The sequence below is a fragment of the Phoenix dactylifera genome, chromosome 6 (genome assembly GCF_051530095.1).
Source record: "Phoenix dactylifera cultivar Ajwa chromosome 6, Ajwa_hap1_PhDact_Kaust_v1.1, whole genome shotgun sequence".
In the NCBI taxonomy this organism is placed as follows: Eukaryota; Viridiplantae; Streptophyta; class Magnoliopsida; order Arecales; family Arecaceae; genus Phoenix; species Phoenix dactylifera.
In genome coordinates this window covers 28,359,119-28,384,767 of record NC_143195.1, presented here as the reverse complement: position 1 = coordinate 28,384,767, position 25,649 = coordinate 28,359,119, and the positions used below count along the sequence as shown (strand labels likewise).

Below are 25,649 nucleotides of genomic sequence, written 5' to 3'. Positions count from 1 at the left end.
CTTATATAGAATTAAGAAATCCAAATAATATATTCTCATTAGTCTTTTTAGGTAAGGTTCTGGATTGTTACAAATGATATCGAAGCGAATCCAACTCATAGCCTATGTGGGATAGGGGATACTGCAGCACGGATCTATTGGGATTGACCACGAGCTGATTATGGTATTTGTGATTAAATTTAAATGAATTTAAAGAACATGTTAAAACTTGAAGAAAGCCGGTAAAGACAGTATACTACACGGAAGAGACTCCCTAATCGGACAACATCCAAAAGTACAATATTTGCACCAACCACCACTTGGAGGAGTGTGAAGAAGGTTAGAAGGCTTTTCGCCGAATGCTCATGGATCAAAGTTGGAAATGGCAACCAAACTGCCTTCTAGCAGGATGCGTGGGCAGATCAAACACCACTCAAAGATCTATTTCATCACAGTACAGAGTGCTGCTTTCGGATTGGCAGATATAGGACAAATCTTCTACATGCCCCTTGACTCAAAGAGGTGAAGAATCCCTTCAGAAAATGCTTCATCTAATCAGCACAGCGAGCCTTGCTTCCTCAACGAACATGCCGGTTAGGAGATGGTCAGCAGACCGAAACTTTTTCCGGCCGGCAACTGTTACAGCTTCCTCTGCCATGGGGGCATTGAATCTGCATTCGAAAAGATTAATGGGAAGCTTCAAATGCCTGCTGAACGTGTGAAGCTTTTCAATTGGCTTGTAAACCAAAACAAAATCCTAACTGCAGCCAACCTACGGAAAAGAAACATCCACTATGCATCTCCGAAGAAGAGATACTCTGCAAGTGCTCTTTAAGGCAAAAATATTCAGACGCTCAGTATTCCGCACGTCCCAAACTCCGTGGAGAGCTTGTGGAGGGTATGGAGGAAAGATATACCCAAAAAAATCATGAAACCTGCATGGGACTGCATGGCTATGGCACTGAGTTAGAGCCTATGGAAGGAACGAAATGGAAGAAGATTTCGCTTCCAGAGTATCGATGCAAAACATCTTCCTGTTGGAATCTTGGTACCACGCCTCGAGCCCAGAGCGCAACAAACGGTGCGTTCCTGCAGGGTGGACTGCGCAAGCATGTAAGACTACATATCAAGTTATAATAATCACAAAGCAATGGTAATAAAAATTCTTCGATTTTCGATAATTGATTTAATCAAGATCTAAACAAAATCATTCTCATAATCAATTATTCGAAAGTAACATAAACCAAAACTAATCAAAATCAAATAAATTGTTTTAACTAAAGTAGTCTCAACTAGAAGTCTAATAATTACGAATATCTACAAAAGATCTAGCGCACTGCCTCAAGTCCCAAATAATCATGATTCAGAATTTGAAAAATAGAAAAAAAAAATAATGAGATACATTAGCTTAGTAAGCAACATAATACCCAAAATTAAGGTCTAAGCATGCTAAATAAATAAATAGCAAATAAATTAATTTTTGAATAATACATATATCTCTTTTGAAATTAACTAATATTTTCATAAACTGATACTAGAAATCCAGCATCAAGCTATGGCCACATAACCCAATAGCATGGATCAGATACAGAATGCACAAAGTGCCAAATATCACTATTCTAATAGCAGGTGGTTCGATGTCCAAATACCGCTACTCTAATCACCGGTGGTTTGGTGTTGAAACTAATTTCTCAGATACAAATCAACAAGGCCAACAAACAATTTCTATTGGCGGGGTTAGATTATAGCCGTGATGAGAATACACACACACACATATATATATAACAAATTTTATAATTTGTCCACTTATATTTTTTAAATTTTATAGCATAACACATAACATAACATCTTTTAAAATAATTATTATTGTAACAATAATATGCCTGACCTATTTAACCAAGTATAAAATAAATATCATAATCAAATTTAATAAGCTAATTATCATTTTACCAAAAATTTGAAAACATACTTTGAAGTATTTTGTTACTTACCTCATATCACTTCAAATTCCACTCCAGTTAAACGGGTTAGGTTCGCCTGCTTTAATATCATTAAAATATAATTAATTTTTATTAATATCTTAAAAGCCAAGCAAAGTCAAAAACTAAAATATTATTAGAGATACGACCTCATACCCAAATCTGAACGAAAGAAAAGCAAGATCGATCATGGGATAATACCCGACTACCTAGGTAGGTCTGAGCAAGGTGAACTGGATTGGTTAAGATGAGCTATAATTTAAGTGGCTCAATAAAGATTAAGGGTAATCAAGTTTTAGGGGGTACCTGACAAAGCTGAGGTTATGCTGCCCGGGTACTGGGCTAGTGCAGGGCGTCCACCTCGGGGGTCCACTTGGATATAAGTGAAGGGAGTTAAGGCTTTTGAACTTAGATCCCTGGGTCTGCCTAGAGAGAGAAAGGAGAAGAGAGAGAGCGATCTCAGTCCAAGTTTTGGTCTAATCCTGATCACGAGCTCGGTCCGAGTGGTTCGGGTCGACCATTAGGGGAAAGGTCTAAATCTAGTCGAAATATGGGCTTGATCTAGAGAGATAAGATCACATCAGGATATATATACATATATAGATAGAAGAAGAAGACGGAAAGAAAGAGAGGCCAGGGAAGAGAGGCGGTGGTTGATGGCCAGCCGACGACACCATCAGTGGTCAGCAGCAGCTGCGAGGGCCGGCGAAAAGGGAGAAGCCGAGGACGTTTTCGATTGCCCGAAATAGAGGAGATAACTCAAGAAAGAATAGAGGAGGGAGGTGAAACTTACTGGTGTGTGGCGGAGATGGTGGATCTTGGCCAAGGGCAGCTTGATCCGATTGTCAAGCGGCGGCTTGCGATGGGCAAAGTGGATCTCAGAATAGGGAAAAAATAGAGTAACCAAGATCCAAAGAAAAGGAAGTGAATTTGGAGGTGGCGGAGCTCGGTTGTGGTGATACATCGGCTGCTAGAGGGAGGGAAGAAGAAGAGGAAGCTCAATGGAGATCAATTGCGATGAATGAAGGGAGATATAAAGAAAACTTTGGAAAGGAATAGGCTCGATGTCATTTCCCCCGTCTGTGATTCTGGTGGCGGTTGTGTACGACCAACGGCCGGCGGCCATTCGAACGGCCACGCGGAAAATCCCAGCAACCATGATTATGGTGGCTTAGCAGGTCAACTGATGGGGAGAAGCAGAGAATCACGATCACGATCCTTTGTTTCGATCGCACTTTGGATCAAAGGCTAAAGTCCGTTGGCCTACCGACTTTAGTCCAAGATAGACTTAATTGGGCTGGGTCTCACACTTGGACTCCTGTCCACTAATGCAACCGATCACAGAGGTCATAGAAAAGATTAGAAGGGTAGTCACAAGTTCGGATGGTGCCCAGAGACGCCGGCAAACTAGGAACGAAGAATAGCTTGCCGAGTGATAGGGTCATGAACTTCTGGACGTAACCTCAAAGGCTCTCCAAATGCATCTGTAACTTTTTGCCTCCCCACGTAGGTTGGTTAAGCGGACGACTGCTTTATCTCAAAGCAAGTAAAATATTATAAAAGGATCGACCATAATTTCTAAATTTCTTCCCGGTTTTCTAAAATGTTGTCCTTCCCTAGATCCTTAGATCAGTTTACTAAAATATTACACATTTTGTCCGCTTATTCGCATTGTTTAAACATGCACCTACTTTTTGCAAACCCGAAATTCTGTTCTTTTCTAGATTGCATTTCAGTCATCACCATAACAATCCTAGCTTCATGCAAGAATTTTTGGGGATAATAAATTGTGATAGAGAACAATGTTTTTCGTTTGGCTTAAGAGAAGTTTATCATATAAAAGATAAGGAAGAAAACATATAACAAAGTATTTTTACATCCTCATGGCCATCCTGCCTATTCGCATCGAATATTTTCTGATGGAAGAAAGCCCAATGGAAAGAAAGTACTACTAAATTTACGGGCTGTTGGCATGCTGCAAGTCGATCGTGTCATAAATCTAGTTACGGGGCAGGCCAACCCTACTATTTGGATAGCTACAATTGGACCTACGGTTGATCCATGGTGCCCCCTCGGCAAGCCAGGCATATTTTGCTGCAGGCTGTTTGAATGAATCTAAAATTCTCAATAATAATAATAAAATTATTAATCTATCAAAAATATTTTAATATGAGTTGAATAATTTTTTGAGGGGATGTGAAGAAAAAATTCTTTATTGTTATATAAAGTTTCGTCTCTTGTAACGGCTATCGGTAAGAGTACCATACTACGTTTCAAGGCATGTATGGCACCGCTCTAACACTCGTAGCAATAGTTTCTTGCCTCAAACATTTGTAAGAACAATTTCGACTTGCCTCTATTAAATTATATTATAGAAATATACCTAAACACACAGAAACTGCTTTTTTTCCGAAAATAAATTAGCAATACTAGAAAAACCCTTTTGAATATATATATATATATATACAGAAAAAATACATTCAAATACTAGTAACAAAATTGCCCGAGCTCAAGGACCCGTGCAACTGTGCTAGCATATGTTTAGTTCTACATTTATTATGCATTGAAGAGATATTGGTACTTATACAGAAAAAAACTCAACTAATATACAGCATTTTAGATGAGGTTTGGAGCAAATCTAATTCATATTCTATGGAGACTAGGAGGCATAGACTATGGTACAATCATAGTATTTGTAATTCATTTTAGTTGGATTTCGTTTTTCAGCCTAGCAAAAATGCCATTCAAGGAGCGTGGAAGGACTCATGTGGGCATATTTAGTCACATAGATTATGGACTATGAATATCATAGATATTTTTACAGAATTAAAGAATCAAAATAATATCTTCCAACTATACTAGCATCATATAAAATGTGACTCAATCCAAACTCTATCGATGATACAAGAAGACTAATAGCAGCAGAAAGTAGAGAAAGTAATGCAGTATACCTTAGAATCTTTTAGATCTTTTGCATATATATATATATATATATATATATATATATATATATATATATATATATATATATATATATATATATATATATATATATATATATATATATATATATATATATATATATATATATATATATATATATATATGTATGTATGTATGTGTATGTACATATATACATATACATATACATACATATATACATACATACATACATATATATATATATATATATATATATATATATATATATATATATATATATATATATATATATATATATACACGCGCGCGCGCACACATATATATATATATATATATATATATACACACACACATATATATATATACCCACCTCAATATACAAAATTACATGAATACCCTTATAATTTTAGGTGATATACAATTAAGTTATCATATATATATATATATATATATATATATATATATATATATATATATATATATATATATATATATATATATATATATATATATATATATATATCATATTAAAGTGATGACCCATATCAGACTATCAGTTCAACACCTTTCATCAAAAATCCTAAGGAAGAAGAAAATCCATGAAGATTTTTTTTTTTTCCTTTCTTACCGCAAGCCAGGCTCATAGATGAGATTTAGACTAAAATTAGGACACACCTTTAGAACACTATGGGCTGGACAAACCAATAGAACCAATTTCTACAGAAAATCCAGCTTAATCCTGCCGGATTTCCTAAATAATTTTTTTTAAAAAAAATTCATAAAGCTTGATTTCTAAAATTAACTTGTCAAAGTTAAAATTGTTTTATAAAGTTTGTCATTTAGTTGGGAAAACTTTAGAAATAGTCAAAAAAACAAAAGAACAAGGAACCCAAAAGAAGATTTTCAATGGCCACGATTTTATTGCTCAAAAAAATAAAAGAAAAAAGAACCAAACGAAGTGAAGGAAAATGAGAAGGCAGGTGAAGAGCTGGGCTTGGAGGGAGAAGGGTTTGCAGATGAGGAAGAATGAAGCCGATGAAGGAGATGAGACGACGAATTGGAGATGAAATGGCACGGAGAGGAGATAAGGTGAAAGTTGAACCCGAAAGTTAAAGAGGAATGCAGATTTGATTTCTAAAAATATAGTAATTGAGATCATTAGAGAAAAAGAATTAAAAAAATGAGAAAGGCATGCATGAATGTTCCATAAAACTCAATTTTGGATTTTATTGGATTGTTGTCCCAGTAAAACTCTGTTTGAGTACTTTATTTCACACATAAATCAATAAAGACTGACAAAATCAGATTTATAAAGTCCTTTCTCTTCCCCTAAAATCCAGCAAACAACATAATTCCCTAGTTACAAAGACAAAAGTACCTGATAGGATTTGGCGTACATAGCATTACACAAAATAATATCTAAATAGCAAACCTACCTTAAATTCAATGTGCAAAATCATGGGAAAAGATTTCATCGACTCCTATGAAAAATAATCAGAGCATATAACCAATAATAACGTAATCTTCAAACCGTGGCCTGGGTATAAGCTCCACTTGAAATTTAGTTAGTCAATCTGTTGCTGAAATTTAGAAACTGAAATACGTACAGAATTGTCAAACATTTCTATCTTTACTCATTAAAGATATTACTGGAAAAATAAGTCTTGTACAACAGTTCTGTTTATTTCCACAATAACTAATTTTAATATGTTAAGCATGTTGGCTCTATCCTTGAACTTTTGATTTTCAAAATAGATTCTGAAGTAAATCTAAACTTTGCGGTTAAAAAAATAAATAAAGATTCTCTGCTTAGAAGAGAGAATTGCAGAGGTAAAATCAAAGTTAATCAAGATAAAGAGTGGGAAGCATTTCTTAACTAGTTAATGTAATGAGTTCCATATGTCAAACAAACCCACTTGCACAAATTACATTCTGATATTCTTAATGTCAGAACACACCACTTTCACGGAAACAACTCATCATGCGCTCTCTCCTGAAAACCAACCTCCTACAGCCCATCAGTGAATCCTCGCAGAATCCACCAGATTCACAACTTGATTATTTATTTGTTCTAACGAAGGTCTATTTTTCAAAATTAGTTTGTGGGCTCGGTTCAGCTGATTTACTAGCTGCTCACCTCACAAACTACTTACCTAGAGCTCAACAGTGTGAGATAAGTTCTGGGAAGATGTATAATCTGCTACCATGAGGTGATGAGGGGCAACACCTTAATTTTCTGCTCCCCTTTCCCATAGAGCTGAATTGCAATACCAATATTAGAATTATATAATCCAGAAACAAAAACTAGTAGATGATACATAATTTCATGTACGAGTGCATAAAGATCCAGAATCAAATTGCCAAGGCCAATTACTAGGTATATGCATATAGTAAGAATCATTTGAACAGAAGAAACCATAACTTTTGAAATTATAAAGAATTCAAATGCAGGAAAGACAAGGGGCACTCCAACTTCTGAAAAATCCGTTGAATTTTTCCATTCGTATTTTAATTTAAACAAATCCAGCTATTACAAGAACAAGAAAGTGCATAAAATGAAGAAACCAATAATCTGACTCTAATTTCTCTTTTGCAGTGGAATGACATGGCCCACGATATAATACGACAACAAGATGACACAGAATGATACAAGAGGCACTGATGTTAGAATTTGTTTTGCGAAGGCATAAAATGACAGTTTATGGGTGCCTACAGGAAAAGAAAGAGAATCAGGTACAGCCAAAACATCTCCTTACAGGGCCAAGAATGGGATCGATGAAACCTGATGTTGGTGGAGTTTGAGGCGGCAATTCTTGAGGAAGATGTTTAAAAAATGCTCTCACTGCTCCAGTCACGCCATCCTCTGATTCCATGGCCTTCGCCAGTTCAACAGCCCGTTCCTTCACCTGAAAATTTATAAAAAGAAAAATACATTCACTCAGTCTGTTTACTTCTTTCTGTTAAAGCAATCCCACCTGAAAGTGAAAGATGAAAAAGACAACTCAGGCTTTCGATTCTCACATAACTTGCTTATATTTGTTTTTTTTGTTTTTTTTTTTTTTTTTGTTGGGGAGGGGGGGGGGGGATCATTGATTCCATTGGGAAGAGATAAATGCTATCACAACCACTTTTACATCTACTCCCTAAATATATTGCAATTCTATCATTTCCAAAAGCAGTTTCTGCTAACATAACATTAGCCACCCTCCATACAGAATGAAGATCTTGCTATGTTTGTAAAGTGACATCATTATTTGATGTTCCATAAAGACTTCACTGACCTCTTCTATAATATGAATCGACTACCCTATATATCTCTGTCCAGGACATTTATTGTGATAATGGCCTGTATTCCAAGGGAAGTCTTCATATTTATTGTTTTCTTTTCTTTTCAGAGATTTCAGTATCACATCAATATTGCTTCCTTGCATATATGCACCGGTATACGTACACACAAGGTCTGCCGAACCGGTACCAAGTCACGTACCGGTCAACGGTCGATTCAGTACGGTATTGGTTTGGTACCATACCGACACGCGGTACGCAATGGCATGCTAGTTCCGAACCGCCATGCCATTTTTTTTCAATGTTCTTAAGTTTGAATTAATGGTAATCAATTTTTTTTTCAATTTTTTCAATGATTTAAGTATAATTTGAAGTTTCTTCCTCCTCGTCATCAATTTCTTTTATTTTTTTAATAATTTGAAGTATAATTTGATGTTTTCTCCTCCTCTTCCTTCGAGCCGAACAGGCCCGAACCGATACACAAATATATAGAGTAGAGCTAACATATACGCGTCCACATAATAACCCAAATAAGGTCAGTCAATCCTAATTGGACGATTAGGAGCCCAACACCGAAGATCTGAGTTGTGTGATAAATACTATCTCCAGACTAGTTATTTTCAAAAATCATATAATTTGGAGAACCCTAGCCTATGCATTTTTTGCACATCCGTTGGTAAAAAATAGCCAATTTAAATGGCACAACCAATGCAATTTTTTTGACCGGTGGATGTATAAGATTGGGATCTCTAAACCACAATTTTTTAATGATAAAAAGTTAATAGATAACATATTACATCCAATGGCGTGGATCATCGATGTCGGCCCCACAGTTTTCTAGCTAGAACCAACCTTTCTTAGGCTGTTGCATGGGCACCCACATATTAGCACTACTATTCTAACATATATATTCTTGCAATAATAACATCTCACCTTTAGTTCATACTTAACCTGCATTGGGATCTTTTCTCAAAAATATTTGCAAATAGATCAATCTCTCTTCTTTTCACTCTGAAAGATCTGATCAGTTTGAAACCAAACATGAAAACAAAATTTTGATTGATGAAATGTGAACATTCCAGATAAAAAGAAAATCATGTGGACAAATGCACAAGAAGCATGCCTAAGCACGAGCACATGCATTTACGCACAGCCACAATGATTGGATTTTGAAGGCTTCATTTTCCTTTTCCTCTCTAAATCATTAATCAACTAGCAACAACATTTCTTCTAATACTTTTCATTGCAAAAATAATATCTCACCATCAATTCATCCTTAACCTTGATCTGAGAACTCTTTCTTCTTCAGTCTTCAGACCTAACCTGTTCTAAAACTAGCTAGGGTTTATCAAGAGTTGTCTTACTCTCACAAGATTGCAATAACATGATGCATGTAGGATGGTCAAACACAGGTGAGAAGTAGGAGAGTATTATAAAAATTTTGTATCAATACTTGAAAGTTGACTCACAAGTCACAACTTTGTAAACATGTTAAGGTGATCCAGTAATCCAGTAGATCATCTCTTCCCACCCACCATGCCTTCTCCTCCTCCTACTGTTAAAAAACATAACTTCTAAACAAAATAAATCCTCTAAGCAAGTGCATTCATTAGTTAATGACATCATTGGCCAAAGAATTTTCAAATTTGTTCACCACTTTTAGCACCAGATTTTCTTGGTCACCAACAAGTTTGGATTATCTCCAGTTCGTGCTTGCACTGGACAGGTACAGCACACTGGACCTGTTCAGTGACTGGAGAAGATCTGATCTCATCACCACTGATAGCCACTCTGGTCTCCTGTAACTTTAAGACCTAGTCGCAGCAACAGAACATTTATTATCGTAAGATTAACCAAAACTCTTCTCCCTATCACATTTCCATATCTTGAACTTGATGCTAATAGCATCATAAGAAATTTAGAATCAATCCTAGAACCTAAGTTTTATGCCAGATACTAAACTGACAAAATACTCTTAAATCAAAGATCTAAGAATTGAAAAACTTATATCAAAAAGGTAATAACATGCAGGATGACAACCAGCCTTTATCTCAGCTGGTTGGCATTCCTCTCCCCACAGGATGGTCCACGGTTCAAACAATGATGGTGGCAACTCCACCACATTTCTAAAAAAAAGGAAAAAGCAGGACCTATAGGGTTTGGCAACATTATTTAACCTTCGTAAGGGAGAATTAGAGAGTTTTCCACATATTTGGGAAAAAATAGAAGTTTGAAGATTAAGGGCTTTCCTTATGGTCTCAGCTCACTCCATTACAAACCAACCCCCAACCACCACTACCAACCCACATGCCAAACAACACGATGCAATAGCATAACAGTATCTCTTATTGTGCACCAAGGGAGAATGTAATAGCTCAAAATCAGCTTACGAGGTGTTCGGATCAAGTTTTTACATGATGGGGGGCTTCGAGTGATTAATCGAGAGAAAGAGTTTCAGGCATGGTATGCCATACCGGCCTGAACCGAACAGTACGGTAGAGCGCACTGTACCGTACCGGTGGCGTACCGATTCTCGGTATACCAAAAAATTCCGTACCATACCGCACCGTACTAACACTGTGCTACTGTGGCACTGGTACGGAATCCGGTACCGAGACGATGGACTTTCGTTTCAGACTTTTAGAATTATATCATTCATGGTCGGCGAAACCGTCCCGAACCGCCTAGTTCGGAGCGTCTCGAGCCAGCGGCTTACCGAGACGGTTCCGGCAACCAAACCGAGACGCCGTCATCAGGTGAAGGCTAGGGAGAGCGGAAGCGGGGCTCCACCTCTGGTCTCTTATTTCGCTCGAAACAAGGGCCCAAAAGGAGCCCTTTTTATTTTTTGCAGATTTTAAGTTGAAGTCGGCAAACTCATTGCCAACTTCACTTAATTGTTTTTAATTTTTTTTTAATTTCGTGATATTTAAGTAAAGTCGGCAAACGATTTGCCAACTTCACTTAAAAATCGCAAAATTTTTTAGCGGTCCGACCCCTGTTTCGAACGAAACAGGGACTGATCGAGGCCGCCGCCTCCTGCCCGCGTACTAGCCTCCGCCGGCCTCCTCTCTTTTTCTCTCTTCCGATCGCTCTCTCCCCTGCCTCCTCTACTGTGTCGGTATAGGCCTGGCACAACGCGGGCCCGTACCGACTCGTGCCGCCGAGCAACCGTTACGGTGCCAGGTACCGGCACAGCAGACCGTGATATCATTCGTTCCAGCGAATCAAGAAGAACTGCAACCAATAGTGCATTTCATTGTCATTTGTTGATGTTGGGTCCTAGTATGTCTCGAGGTAGATTAGCAGTCAATAAAAGATTTTTTTTTACTTTGCTTTATGCAGCCCTTTCCTCTATTTTTAGATTACTTGTTACTTGATGGCATAGAGAACTAAAACAGTAAAAGGGCTGTTATTGCTCACACATTGCTGTACCATGAACACTAATGCCACAATGATGGGCTTAGCTACGAGTCCTATAATTATTTAATTAATTGGCCAGCTGGCTACGTATGACATGATACATATTTCTTCTCTTTTACTGCACTTATCACAACTTCTTCTTTATAAGTATCCATATTGGACCAATCGATAAGTTTCAGCCAGACAGCATTGGCCTATCATAAAGGCTTGTGCAGTCCTGCATTTGGTCCTGGATGTTTAAGCCTTATTTGCCTTTGCATGTCACATGCAAAACCATCTCTCTATCAGGCTTACATGATACAGAAAATGGTATGCCCCAACCTTCTTGAAATATAAGGTCATATAGAAAAAGGTCAAGGCAACTTAAACAAGCTTTTCTTCCCCTCTTCATCATCCTCCCCAATTGTGTGGTTGCATAGCAACAAGCAAAACAGCTGCTGCTTGCTGCCCCGCCCTCCAACCACCACATAACATGTCTTCTCGGCTTCCAACTGATGCATCTGCGGAGCCCTTGCCAGAAACATTGGCTACCAAGTTCATGCCAGATTTTGATGAAGCCTAGATCAAAAAAATGATTTGCGTAAGAAAGAAAGGAATCATGGATAATTGTTGCTTCACAAGATTCCATGGCAGGCCTGGCACCAGCAGGTCCAATGATCTAATACTGAGCCATTAGATCGATAAGAATCAAGACCAAGCAATCATCCCAACACTTCCTATATCATTTTGTTTCATTTTAATTTCCAGATCTGAGAGAGGGGATTTGATGGTCACAAGGATCGAATCAAGTTGTTCTTGGCTTTGATGCCAATGACAGCAAATGTCAGCGATCAGGCACTCCAAAAACACAAACCACATAGGCAGCAGAGGATCCACGTGGAGCACTAGCATGATCCCAGGCAACAACAAGACAAAGCCAAGGGTACTTCGTCTGTGGTTGGCACCTTTTTACATGAGAAGCAAGGTATACAAATTTACCGCTAAGACCCCTTTGTACGACAATGGCACTAGCAGGGAGTAGCAATAGAGAATGTGAGCTATATACCTGCCTCCATCCATCTGGCCCATACATACAGATACATTTATGTTCAACAAGAGTCATATCACAATAGGGGTTCCAATCCAAGTCAAGAAAGATACCCGTTAAGATCTAGATCCTGATCTCCTAATAGATGATCAAAGTAACTCACCTATTATGGGCATATGCAGCCTATTTGAGCAAAGGCTTTCATATTCGGCCGAGATACTGGTCTGTACCAATATTGGGCATCCACTGATTTGCTATATTAAAAAGTGTCAACACATTTATACTGAGTTATATCTTGATATAATGGCCAATATAAAATATTGGCCAACATATCTTAATCATATTAAATTGTATTAAGAATTATCTTTTAGGCTTCAGTTCTCCATCAGACGATTGGTGGGGGCTGGAGAGACGATATGAGGTGCTCACTACGACTCATTATAGATATCATGGACAAGTTGGATCTCATTGGGCTAGATAGAGATGTCTATGGCTTGCAAAAGTTCAGTGGTTGACGTACTTGAAGAGATCACAGGGTACGCATTCACTCATCCTTGGAGGGTGGCAACGACAAAGTTGTAGAAGCCAAGGTCATTTTTTTTAATTCCGGGCATCTTTCAAATTAAACGCTAAAAGAATAGCTTCAAATAGAAAAGTAATTTTGCTCAACAAAACTGATTTTCACAGAATAGCTACTGTACCACTGACACCATCTGCTCCTAGAGACCTAGTCTCCCATCAATGTTCCAGGACATAGAATATAAGTTTGTTAGGGAGATGGGTAGAAATAGAAAGATGGTGAGGAAAGGGAAGTGGATTGTTAATCACAATTTTCTACATATAGGTTGATTCTTAATCATGTTTTGCTAAATCAGCTGATATTCGGAAATCTTGTTGCCCTGGATAAATTGATATCACCTTTCAATATTGGCCACTCACAATCATCGAGATAACTGTGATATCGAACATTAAAAAGCTAGCTCAAACAATTAATCCTTGAGTCATTCATAAATTCATAACAACTTTCTTGCTGTCCTGTTCTGAGATTTAGGCAGCAATCGTCCAATTTCATTGGAACCCTAATCTAGTCTATCCAAAGGGCTCTCGTGCATTTCAGGCCATCACTAAATAGTCCTTATTAACGTGCATGTATGTGATTCTGTTTTGAATATATTAATGCATAAATAGATACATATAGACATATCTAGGTATATATGTTACACTAGATAGGTAACTTTGTCCGCCTAAATGACTTCATAGACTCCTAAGATTTTAACTTTCAAGATGTTGTGGTCCCTTTTTTAGCATTTCATGTTGAGTGGAAAGAACTAGAGTACTAGATTTTATGATCTACAACTTCAAGAGGAATGATTTGCAAAAGAGGAGGGCAAAAAGTTTTTTTTTTACTATTGTTTTTTCCTTGAAGTTTTTGTGTTTCTTTCTCATTTTTGGATGCTAAGGGTGGGGGGATAAAATCAGCCTAGAGATTGCCACAAAAGATCTAAGAACTGAGAAGGCTTAGATAGAGGTCCAGGCAAGATCCGCCGAACCAGTACCGAGATCCGTACCAGCCGGCGCCCGGTACAGTTCAATACCATACTGAACTGGTATAGATAAGGCATGCCGGTTCACAAACCAACATGCCCAATTTTTTTTTAGAGTTTTCAAAAAAATTTATCTGGTAATCACTCTTTTTGAACTTTTTCAATGAGTTTAAGTCTCATTTGATATTTTTTTGATTTTTTTTGATAATTTTTGATGTTTCGATGATCCCGATGTAACTTAAACGATGCATCTTATTGTTTTAAAATGATACAAACCATAAAATGAACAGAAAATATCTCCAAATCAAGTAGTAACATGAAAATTAAAAAATAATACAATCAATTACATACATTTAAAGTCCAACATACATACTAATATCCAAAATCAGGTCGAGTGACGATACCTCTCGTAGAAATCCAGATCATCAGCGTAGTCAGAAGGCACATCAACCCACCTCCTTAACCAAGCGGTTTTTATACGTTCATCCCATTAGGAACGCGCACCGGGTTATAAGTAATCTCAGATCTCTCACTGAAGCTCTGGCACTGAGATGTCCTCTGGCTGATAATGCGGCTGTGGAGAGGTTTATCTAAATATGTCGGCAGCAAAATCCAATTCGTAAGATGCTCCGGACTGCGTAGAGTAGTAGCCACCGGAAGATGCCTCAGGCGCACCATATCCATATTGGTATCCATATGGGTCATAGGCTGCCTATGGCTGCGGATAATAGATCCGGTATACGACTCAGAATCTGATACATCTATGGATCCTACTCCACGTGCGAAGTCATCTGCAGCTGCATCGTATCCTCCTAAATGGCCTTGAGGAGCTCGTCTTCTATATGCAATCGTATCCTTGCAGACTGTAGCAGATTGTGCACTGTGGTCCCTATCTTGTGCAGTATGCGTAAACTAAGATTCACCAGTAAATCGAAGACCACCCCGCGACTATGTCTCATAAACAATGGTCTTATGTACTCCACTCCCTCCTGGTCGGCAGATCCACATCGCTGCTGCTTCGGCCTTTCCAACAGGTGACATGATGCTTTTAAAAAGCATCAAGCGAAGTGCTACAATGCTACATGCCAGAATGTTTGAAACCGGATTGACTCGATGCGAATTGGCCGGTTCGCACCGAGTCTGCACCGAACCGACTGGTTCGAGCACTTGCTAGCCGGTTCCGATCGGTTCTATATGGGTTTCAGCCAATTCTATATGGGTTTTGGTCGGTACGGAGCCAGAACCAAATGTAACAGGCGAACCGACCTGGTGTCGCACCAGGTAGGTTCAACACGCCCAAACCCGACAGTTCAGGCTAGTTCGACATTCCTTGGGTTCGGATATATGGCCCTATACGAGATTCGCATAAATTGCCGATATACTAGAATATTCTAATGGTTACTACTTTAATCGACTAACAAGAATATCAATCAGTATTGGAAATGAAGGATGACCAAAGATCTAATTATATTTAAGGCAAAATATCTGCACCAACAGTATAATGGTATCTCACAAAATCTTTTTACATTACTAAAAATGATGAAGAACAGAACTAAATATCTGAGTTGGTCAACAGCCTACGGAAAAATTACCAGGTGAAATGGATATACGATATGAGTTAGCACCCTAGGTTATTTCTACTGCTTGTGCATGTGCTTTCACCATTCTACCACAATATCTCAAATGAATATAAACAATATATGCTGCACCCCCAACAACACCGGTGCGCGCCCGCGGACCCCCTCCCCTCCCCCACCCACCCCACCCGTGCGGCGCCTTCCAAAGAAAAAAAATCTTAAGAGAAGGCAAAAAACACTATAAGATCCAGAATGAACTAAAATAAAAGAGCAATAAGATAGCAGCAATATTTACCTCTTGATCCAACATGAATTTTATTGCGTCAACCAACTTTGGCAGTGTGAATTGATCCACAGGAATAGGTGGGGGGCCTAACCCTCTAGCATGTACCCGCTCACCCCAGAAAGGCTGATCACCAAAGAAAGGTACAATAGCAGTTGGACACTGCACATCATAGAACATCAGTGTTTGAGGAGTAATTATGTTTCAATATTGTTAGTAAAGGGGACCCAGAAAAAAAAGAGAAGGCAGATACCGCAGCCTTTAGGCCAGCAGCTGTCGTTCCAGCACCTCCATGATGCACCTGAGTTGAAAAAAAACAGCTAAATTATGATCTGTGGTTTAGAATAAGAGATCTCCGACTTTAAACCAACCATTACTTATAATAATAAGAATGCTTAGTTTAGGAAATAAATGAAATAGTTGCAGATATTGATGATTTAGATACAAATATGTCAAGAAAAATTTACACAGCAAGTTTCCAAAGCAAAAGATGTGTTAGTATTGAACATGATCCATACTTCAGACATACGTGGAGCTCGCTAGATTTCAAAATCTATAGTCAAATGCATCAGAGTCCATAATCTTGCATGAACCAGTGACCAAGGAAATGCTTAGAACAAGATATAATAGTTCTGAGCAAAGTTTATTGCACAAAGATTGTTGAAGAATGTCAATATTAATGATGTCTGGTTCCCATATCTTGAATTCATGCTGACATATCACTACTAGTAACTGAAAAATTCAGATTCTCTCAACCTGCTGCCGAAGTAGCTTACTCAGGACATCTGTCAATAAAATATCTGCCATGCAAATTTAGAGGATTTATTATGTAAAGTTCCCCTTCCCTCAATACAGAGGCACCGGTCCAAGCCCGCTCATATTTTGTTCAGCCAATTTCGTGAAATCTTCCAGCCTGTTTATCATGAGCCACAATGCTCATGAATATGTCAGACTCAATAGCTGGTTTAACCCAAAGCAATAATAAGGGCCTATCTGTTTGGTTGTATCTCAATTCATCTGCAAATCCAGATGCAAGCAGTAGGGAACCAAGCATGTCTGGTTGGCTGCAGGTCAGTGAGCCACGGCAACTCAAGTTACAAATCAGGCTCAAATGCAGCATTTCAACCTGCAGTCTAAATGACAGCAAGACAAGAGCAGCACCTCATGAAATGGGTCAGACCTCTTCTGACCTCATTCAAGCATCTCACTCCTCTCCCTTCCCACTCCTGAAGGACCTGATCTGAGCTATCTTCCCATGCTCTCCAATGCTCTCATTGGTCGTCGACCACTTCAGCAACACTCCAACTATCAGAATGATTGTCTCAGCAATTCAATTTGCCACTTCGGCGCTCCAATCGGCCATCCCAGTGCCCTAATTGACCAATTCAGTGCTCCATTCCTCCACCCCAATAATCCAATAAGCCATTCCAGCAACTATGATCAACTACTCTGGCACTTCTTTCCTTTGCCCAGAACTCTGATTGGCCACTAATGAAGAAGAGGAGAAGTAGTCTTCAATTTTCTTGAATATTGTTGATCCCCTACAATAATGTAATTCAAGGATGGAGGCTTGCCGACCAATTGAGAAAGCCTAGAAAATGTTCTACAATATGGTAAACAAGGACCTCTTGATAGATCTTCAATCCATTTGATTTAGGTCATCTATAAGATGGGTTGGACTGATGCCTTCTAGGTGTCTGATAAAATGGTAAGGAAAGGATAGTACCTCTTAGTTGCCGTCTTCCAAACAACAAACAATAGTTACAACCAAGGTTCACCGGACCGACCGTACCGACCGCACCGACGTACCGATGGGCACCAGTACTAGTACGGTACCCATTCAGTACCGGTTTCACCGGTACCTAACCGGAGGCGCACGGGGACGCGATGTGCGAACGCGGAAAAAAAAAACTGCATGCGTCGCGTCCACGAGGAAAAAAAATCTATACGTCCGCGCGCGGACGCGAAAAAAAACTACGCATCCGCGTGCGGATGCGTTGTGCAATTACATGGCCCATGCGGGCTGGCGCGGGCTGCCAGCCTACGTGGGCGCGCTACCATGCGCAGGGAACCGCGCACGGGCGCGATTCCCTGTTGGGGAATTGGCCGCGGGAGCGGTTCCCAGCGCGGAGAATCGCATGCGGGTGCGTGATTCCCCGTTCGCGTGTCCGCACGCAGACGAGGAAAAAAAAACTACACGTTCGCGCATGTCCACGTGCAGACGCGTTAAATGCCACAAAGTTGCATTAAATGCCACTCTATGGTATTAATGGCCCACGAGGGCTGCTAGCCCGCATGGGTGCGCTGCCCTGCACAGGAAACCGCGCGCGGGTGAGTTTCCAGCACGGAGAATCATGCGCAGATGCATTTCCAACACGGGGAATCCTGCACGGGCGCAGTTTCCAGCGCAGGAAACCGCTCCCGGTTCCCAGCTCGCGCACGCACGAGCGCTCTTCCCCAAACACGGTTCAAGTACGGAACCAATCGGTTCAAGTACAGAACCGAATTTATATGTTGTACCATATCGGTGCCTGTCGGCACCGGTTTGGTACGAGTTGAACCGAGCGGTTCCGGTCAATTGAGCATACCTTGGTTACAACATCTATTACTGATCCAACCAAACAGAAATATTTCAATCACAGACATGTCTACCTGCTGCAAAGTCAGCTGCTGCAACCTCATTTACAATGCACCTTCACTCACAACAAACCAAATAGTGTATCATGCCGTGTAACATAATAGTGCTGAAGATTTCTTAAGCATTAAAAAGTACATTGAAATCATTAAATTTTGATCCAACAACAATGTTTTAGTCAGTTGATAGAAATTTTCAGCAAAGTCAAGTTCCACAAGTGTTCGTGTTCAAAAACTCTGAAGGTACCATAAAAATCCACCTGTTACCTACATCCTTCGATTTAGCCTGAAGTACCTGAACCTGCACTTAAATATGGATATTAGTATACAGTTGGTCATGACTCGGCATAAAGAAACTTCTAAGGGGCTGTATTGTTCCTTGTGAGTGAACGTGGGTGCTGCAAATGAAGCTGCATAGAACTCTTCAGATGGATGTATTAACATCTGCTGTAGCAATTGTTATGTTGTTTGGAAGCCAACAGCTCAAAACTACTAACCTTTAACCATCTCCAAACATATATGATTTTCTTGTAAATGCATGCATGCATATACGCACACATTATATATATACATATGTACAGATACGTACATGCGTACATTATATACCTATGTACATCCTTACGTATGGACGTACATACATTATATATATACCTACATACATAATATACAAACATACATACATTACATATAGACGCGTGCGCGCGCACACACACATATGTATATATATGTATGTATGTATGTATGTATGTATGTATATATATATGTGTGTGTGTGTGTGTGCGCGCGTGCGTGTGTAATGTGTACATATATATATGTGTGTATGCATGTGTACATATATATATGTGTGTATGCATGTGTATATATATATATATATATATATATATATATATATATATATGCATATATATATTATGTACATAAATATATATATATATATCTATATACATATCATAAATATGTACACACATTCATATTGTATATATATGTACATGTACAGCAGGAATGGAGCCAGGATTCAACTCTTGAGGAGCCAAATTACTCTAAAAATATTAAAGTTTTATTTGATAATAATATTAATTGTTTGATCTCACAATACATCACAACATGTTCAATAAAATAATATATTTGTTGAACCTATGTCCAACATTCTTTCATGCAGTCTAATTCATCTCATATTTAAATTAAAAATAAAGTATTAGAATTTTGCATGCACAAGAAAAATTAGGGAATAGCAAGAGACATGTTTACTAATAAAAAACTAGGATTTTAGTATTATCTTTTTCATATTCATGTGAAACTAAAATAGTTCAAAAAATAATTAAAATGTATACGATGTAATAGTAGAGCTACACAAACACTTACTTTTCCTCAAGTCAAGAAATCAACAAATCTGTAAATAATGAACCATAATCATCCTCTAACACCATAAGGATTGAGACTTGCACCGTTGAGAATCAGAGTCTGACAAAGAGATCCTTAGGAAGAAAATTCATCCAAAATAGAAAACTTAGGTAGAAGAGAGAGGGCTCAGACGGTTAAAGAAAGAGGTAGCTAAGTGGAAAGCTTTGTTGTACCGATCAATACCATATCATACCAAGCATACTGTACTAAACTGATATACAGTCTCATATCATACCGACACTCCGTACGCCTCGCCATCTCGTATTATACAGTATACTGATACTGTAATAGAATGGTACCAGACAGTCCGGAGTCCAGTACCAAGACGGCGAACCTTGAGTTGGATAGTAATAGTTGTGATTTTCTAAAATTGTCAACTGATTATGATATTTCGGGTAGGGTTGGCGGAACTGTCCAGAACCGGGCAGTTTCGATCGTACCGAGCCGTCCCGATGGCAGACTGGGACGATTCTGGCAACAAAAATGAAATCTGTTGCCAGAGGAGGAGAAGAAGGAAAGAGGAAAAGAGAGCGAGCAGGGGAGGGAGGGAGAGAAGGGTGGCGGAGGCCGGCGCCTGGGTAGGAGGCAAAGGCCGCGTCCGAATCCCTTGTTTCGTTCAAAACAGGGGTCCGACCGCTTTTTAATTTCGTGATTTTTAAGTGAAGTTGGCAAGTCGACCGCTTTTAAATTTCGTGATTTTTAAGCATGGAATGCGGAACCGTCTGAAAAGCATGGAATGCGGAACCGTCTGGGAAGCATGGAATGTGGAATCGTCTTGAACCGGACGGTTTCGCCCGTTCGGAGCCGTATTGGTGGCTCACCGATACAATTCCGGCTTTAAAACAAGCTCGCTGCCCAAGCCAGAGAAGAAGAGAAAGAGAGCGAGCAAAGAGGGAGGGAGGAGCAGCGGCGGACGCCAGCTAAGGCCGACACGGCTGCAGCTAAAAAATTTGAAAATTTTCAAGTGAAGTCGGCAAATCGCTTGCCAAGTTCACTTGAAAATTCTCAAATTTTTTAGCCACAGCCACATCCCCTGTTTCTCCCCGCGGCCTCCGCCGCCGCTCCTCCCTCCCTCCCCTGCTCGCTCTCTTTCTCTTCTCCGAAGATATCCTCTATTGGTACAGAGCCGACACGGTCCGTACCGACTTGTTTAGTCGAAAAACCGGTACGATGCCTGATACTGGTTTCTCCGACCTTAATTTTGAGTGAAGTCAGCAAGTAGGCTGCTTTTTAATTTTGCGATTTTTAATCGGCAAGTGATTTGCCGAGTTCACTTAAAAATTGCAAAATTAAAAAGCGGCCAGACCCCTGTTTTGTTACCGAGTTCACTTAAAAATCGCAAAATTAAAAAGCAGCCGGACCCCTGTTTCGAACGAAATAGGAGACGGCGGCGGCCTCGGCCTCGTGCCCGGGGCGGCAGCCGTCCGCCTCCTGCCCAGGGCGTCGGCCCTCCGCCAGCCTCCTCTCTCCTTCCCTCCTCTCTTTTCCTCTCTCCCATTCGCCCTCTCCCCCGCCTCCTCTACTATGTCGATACAGGCACGGCACGACGCAAGTCCGTACCAACCGATGCCGCCAAACAACCAATCTGATGCCCGATACCAGGATAGCAGACCATGATTTCGAGCTTTTATGAAACATGAATTAAGGGGCATGATGATATTCTACCAAGACTGGGCACTATGATGTGCCATAATCTACATGGTATCCTGATAGTTTATGGAAACCAAAAGACCCATCTAAAACTATGGGGGTGATGTAAGTTAAGATGCAATCCAACTTGAAAGAGTCCATCCATACGGGACTAATAAATTTTGTAGCAAAGACCTCGGAGCAGTAATGCTTGCTTCCCAACCATCACGCCAGAAGAGAACGAGAATGCTAGGTTGGGATCTACATGCATATCTATATGCATGTTAAACCACGAAATCAAAGTTAACGCTAAGAAACCTTTTTCATCAGGCGATTATGAGGAGAGGATGCCATTTTGAAAAATTATAAGGTATTCAGTATATGCTATAGTCATTTGTGCCTTCACAAAAAAAGAGGAAAATCCAAGGAGAACTGTAAATTGGGCCATAAATGTTGACAGCATATAAATGTCGGAGATAAAGATCACAAGACTCAATACAAAGACGAAAACACTGATGTCGAAGGGTGGTATAACCAGAAGAGGAAAGGCTAAAAGATCTGTTCATCACGAAGAGGTAGTCCATATTAAGATGAAATATTTAAATAACAATATGAAACCATGGAAACAAAGTTATCTTGAAACAACTGAAAGACAAATAGGAGATAGACAAAATTAAAAAAGAGGAGTTAAGACTTGATGAATCCCGGATTATACAAAGGTTGTAATCTTATAAGTTGAAACAGCAAAGCTGGGTAAAGGAGAAAGGAAATCATGGTGCATGGCTTGATATTTGTGGTTAAGATCCTAGTTTAGCTGGGCTCTCTCGTTCTTCCAGTTTCCTTCGATTCTATAAATGAGTCATCTGGGGGTAATATAAAATACTGAATTTTGCATTATAAAATAACTGCAACACAGCTTTTATTGTCTTCTTCCCTAACTTGTCAAAATTGAAATATTCACAATGATTTTTGAAAGCCAAATATTTTTTTCCCTATTATTCAGGGATGCGTGTCTAATAAGCAGACAAACAACCTAAAGGATGTAAATAACCTAGTGAGATATTTCCATTTATAAATCATACAAAACATTCATAACCATAAAAGGCAGCATATCTTAAACTACCAAAACAAAGAGCAACTTATTATTCTGAAAAGCAATAGCAGGTTTTATTCTCTACTGAAATATTCTAAGTTTCTACTTCACAGAACAGGCTTCTTAGTAAAACGAGAGGAAGGGTGCTGACTATAGATGGATTGCCACTTATCGAAATTTTTTTAGCATATCAAAAGAAGGTATTTGAAAAACTTACCACTGCCTTACACTGCAAGAACAGCCAATCATGGGGAACATTATCCAGTAGATAAACAAATTCCTTAGGCTCTGGCACTGGAAAATATAATGTTACTTGTCACAAAGATTTGGCAAGAGGTTAAGCATTTATAAGATACAAAATATGCATAAAATGCTACAAATAATTTGGTCAGGAAACAGGACAAGAAACTTACAGTTCCCAAGGCCACCCCAACCCTTGTTAATGATACCTCTCTGGCCAGTTATTTCCAGTGCCTCCACAATAATACTAGTCATTTTTTCTGGTTCTTGGACAGGCTATGATATCACCAAAAGAGTTAAAAGCAAGAAAGTCAACAATTGTGAAGTGCAAAGGAAAGTATTATAGAAGCGATGAGTATATTAAACAATTAGAAAAGTTGAACAAAACACATTTACCTACACGGTAATTTAGTAAGCAAACTGCAAAAGCAATAGCAGACATCTACATCTATCAGAACCTTTTTTTCCCATTACATCATGTAGCATAACTGATTCCATGACAGATCTATAGATTACGGGTTCTGAACCTAAGGTTACAACAAAAAGTACTTATTTTATTAATTTTCTTAATTCCTTTCTCAAACAAATATATGTGTGTATATGTAATTCATCCAAGAATAAAATATTCAAATTCATAATTTCTGAAGACTTATGCCGGTCAAGTAGCTAAAAAGAAAAATTTCTGAGGGCTGAAATGCAGCATCATTGCCAAGATTATCATGCTTAAATACGCTTGCATTGGAAGAGTTTGGGATATTATTTGACATCCTGAAAAAACTGCACACCGGCTCTGAGTCATTCCAATACTAGTGATAGTAAAAAAGTATCCAGGTTAATACTTTTTCGTACATAATTTAAACAGAGAACATGATCACCACCAGGCTGAGGAAAATAGCCCTGATGGCTCCTACAAGTGCCCCATTGTTGATACAAAGCCTTCAATAGTTCAATGATTTAACTATACCCTTCTTTCCCTCAGTTCTATTCTCAATTTTGTCATCAATAAACCAAAGGTAACTTATGTAGGTTGTTAGTGCACTACAGCAAAGGTGAATTGGCAATGTGCCACTTGAATACCAACTTTAGCGATTAACACTTGCCTAGACTGATGGTTAGCTCTCATCAGCACATTTTATATCTTCTACTAACTGGAAGAATGAGAGCTCATCATAGATCCATCTGGTTTATGAGAACATAGGTCAAAATGAGCTATTTTGGCGTACACATTTCAAGTTCTAGCTTCAGAGCTTCACAAATCAGAACCCACGGAGTTCCTAGTCAATCTCGGATAGTGGATAACTTATGTTGGCAATCTACTCTACAACAAATCTGTATAATAATAACTACTGTGCGAACAAAGAATTGTTCTGAAGTCTAAATGAATGGGCCAGCGAAAAGGCAAAGAAACCAATGCAGGATGACAAGAGACAGACACCCAATTAATAATAAACCAAATACAGCAACCAACAGTTCGAACTTTTCAAGAAAGAGCTCATAGAAAAGTGTTGGACTGAAGATTGCATTCAGTACAGGTGTTCAAGACTGTAAAATTAGTCAGTAGATCGAAGAAATAAATTTACAATAGTGGAAGCATACTCAAAAATCTGCTCTTAGTGGTCAACCAGATTAGTTAATCAGAATGGGCTTATTAATAAACAATTACCTTCACTTCCTCCAAAAAGAGCATTTTTAGAAGGAGGTCATGAGTAGAAGACCTTATTAACTATAATTTTTCATAGTAGTATAGCCTGGAAACATGCCAATAGCCCCCAGATTGCGAAGATTGTCAAACATTATACACCAACAAAACATTACTCCTAAATTTCTTGGGCAAGATGGTAAGATGGCATTGGACTGATGATGTCAACATTGTCAAGCACTAAACAGATCTGGATATCCCAATGGATACAGCTAATCTTTTGTAGTTCTGTAAATGGCAGCATGGTTTGCGTTGGCTAACAGGAAGCCTCAGAAAAGTGAAAAATAACTAGTGTTATATTAGTATAGAGTAAACAGTCTAGTATGACAGAAATAATAGTGCATGAATTAGGCAGTGAAGGAATAAAAAGAAGTTGCATTTATCTCTTGAATATTTAAAGTTAACCATTATTTATAGAAAATGAAGATAAATAGCCACTTTGGGCAGTGACAGGCTTCAGAAGAAAATCAGCAACAAATTCCATACCGATGATACTAGACAAACATGTGATTGCTTTGAAGGAAAGAACAAAACATAAAATTTCATTGAAGTTGCACCTTTTAGACAGATATTTTCCATAAAACACATAAAACATGTGATAGCAGAAAATTGAACTCACAAGGCTGCCAAATCCAATATAAATAGGCTTTTCACCACTTTCAAGCCATTTCACAAGTGATTCTGGAGGTTCATAGTTTGATGCAAGGTCAAGAAAGCAAAATCCAACTACATCAATCTTAGGTCCCCAGTCTGCAAATCAAAAATTAAGATAGGATTTGTCAGAACATCATAAAAAAAGCAATGATCCACCAATGCAGAAAATGCATGCTTTCCATCCTAAAAGGCTTAAGTCGCATAAGAAACAACTATACGATAGGTCATGGTATGTTGTACCGACCCGAACAGGGTGGTACAA

General features: G+C 38.8%; 1 protein-coding gene across 4 annotated transcripts in view; it reads right to left on the bottom strand.

Annotated features, from left to right (window-relative positions):
* Nucleotides 1–7,374: 7,374 nt before the first annotated feature.
* Nucleotides 7,375–25,649, bottom strand: part of LOC103723302 (sterol 3-beta-glucosyltransferase UGT80A2-like) — a 50,150-nt gene continuing 31,875 nt past the window's right edge. For 2 of the 4 annotated variants that reach the window (XM_039118428.3, XM_039118427.3), the window contains exons 9-15: nucleotides 25,353–25,483; nucleotides 23,208–23,310; nucleotides 23,012–23,088; nucleotides 16,291–16,338; nucleotides 16,050–16,199; nucleotides 7,684–7,807; nucleotides 7,375–7,610 (exon numbers count right to left, since the gene is read on the bottom strand). In XM_039118428.3, coding sequence (XP_038974356.1) covers nucleotides 7,480–7,610; nucleotides 7,684–7,807; nucleotides 16,050–16,199; nucleotides 16,291–16,338; nucleotides 23,012–23,088; nucleotides 23,208–23,310; nucleotides 25,353–25,483 — 764 coding nt within the window. In that variant the 3' untranslated portion in view covers nucleotides 7,375–7,479. Of the gene's footprint in view, nucleotides 7,808–16,049; nucleotides 16,200–16,290; nucleotides 16,339–23,011; nucleotides 23,089–23,207; nucleotides 23,311–25,352; nucleotides 25,484–25,649 lie in introns of all 4 variants that reach the window. The other 2 variants (XM_088723571.2, XM_088723572.2) reach the window with 2 other exon arrangements.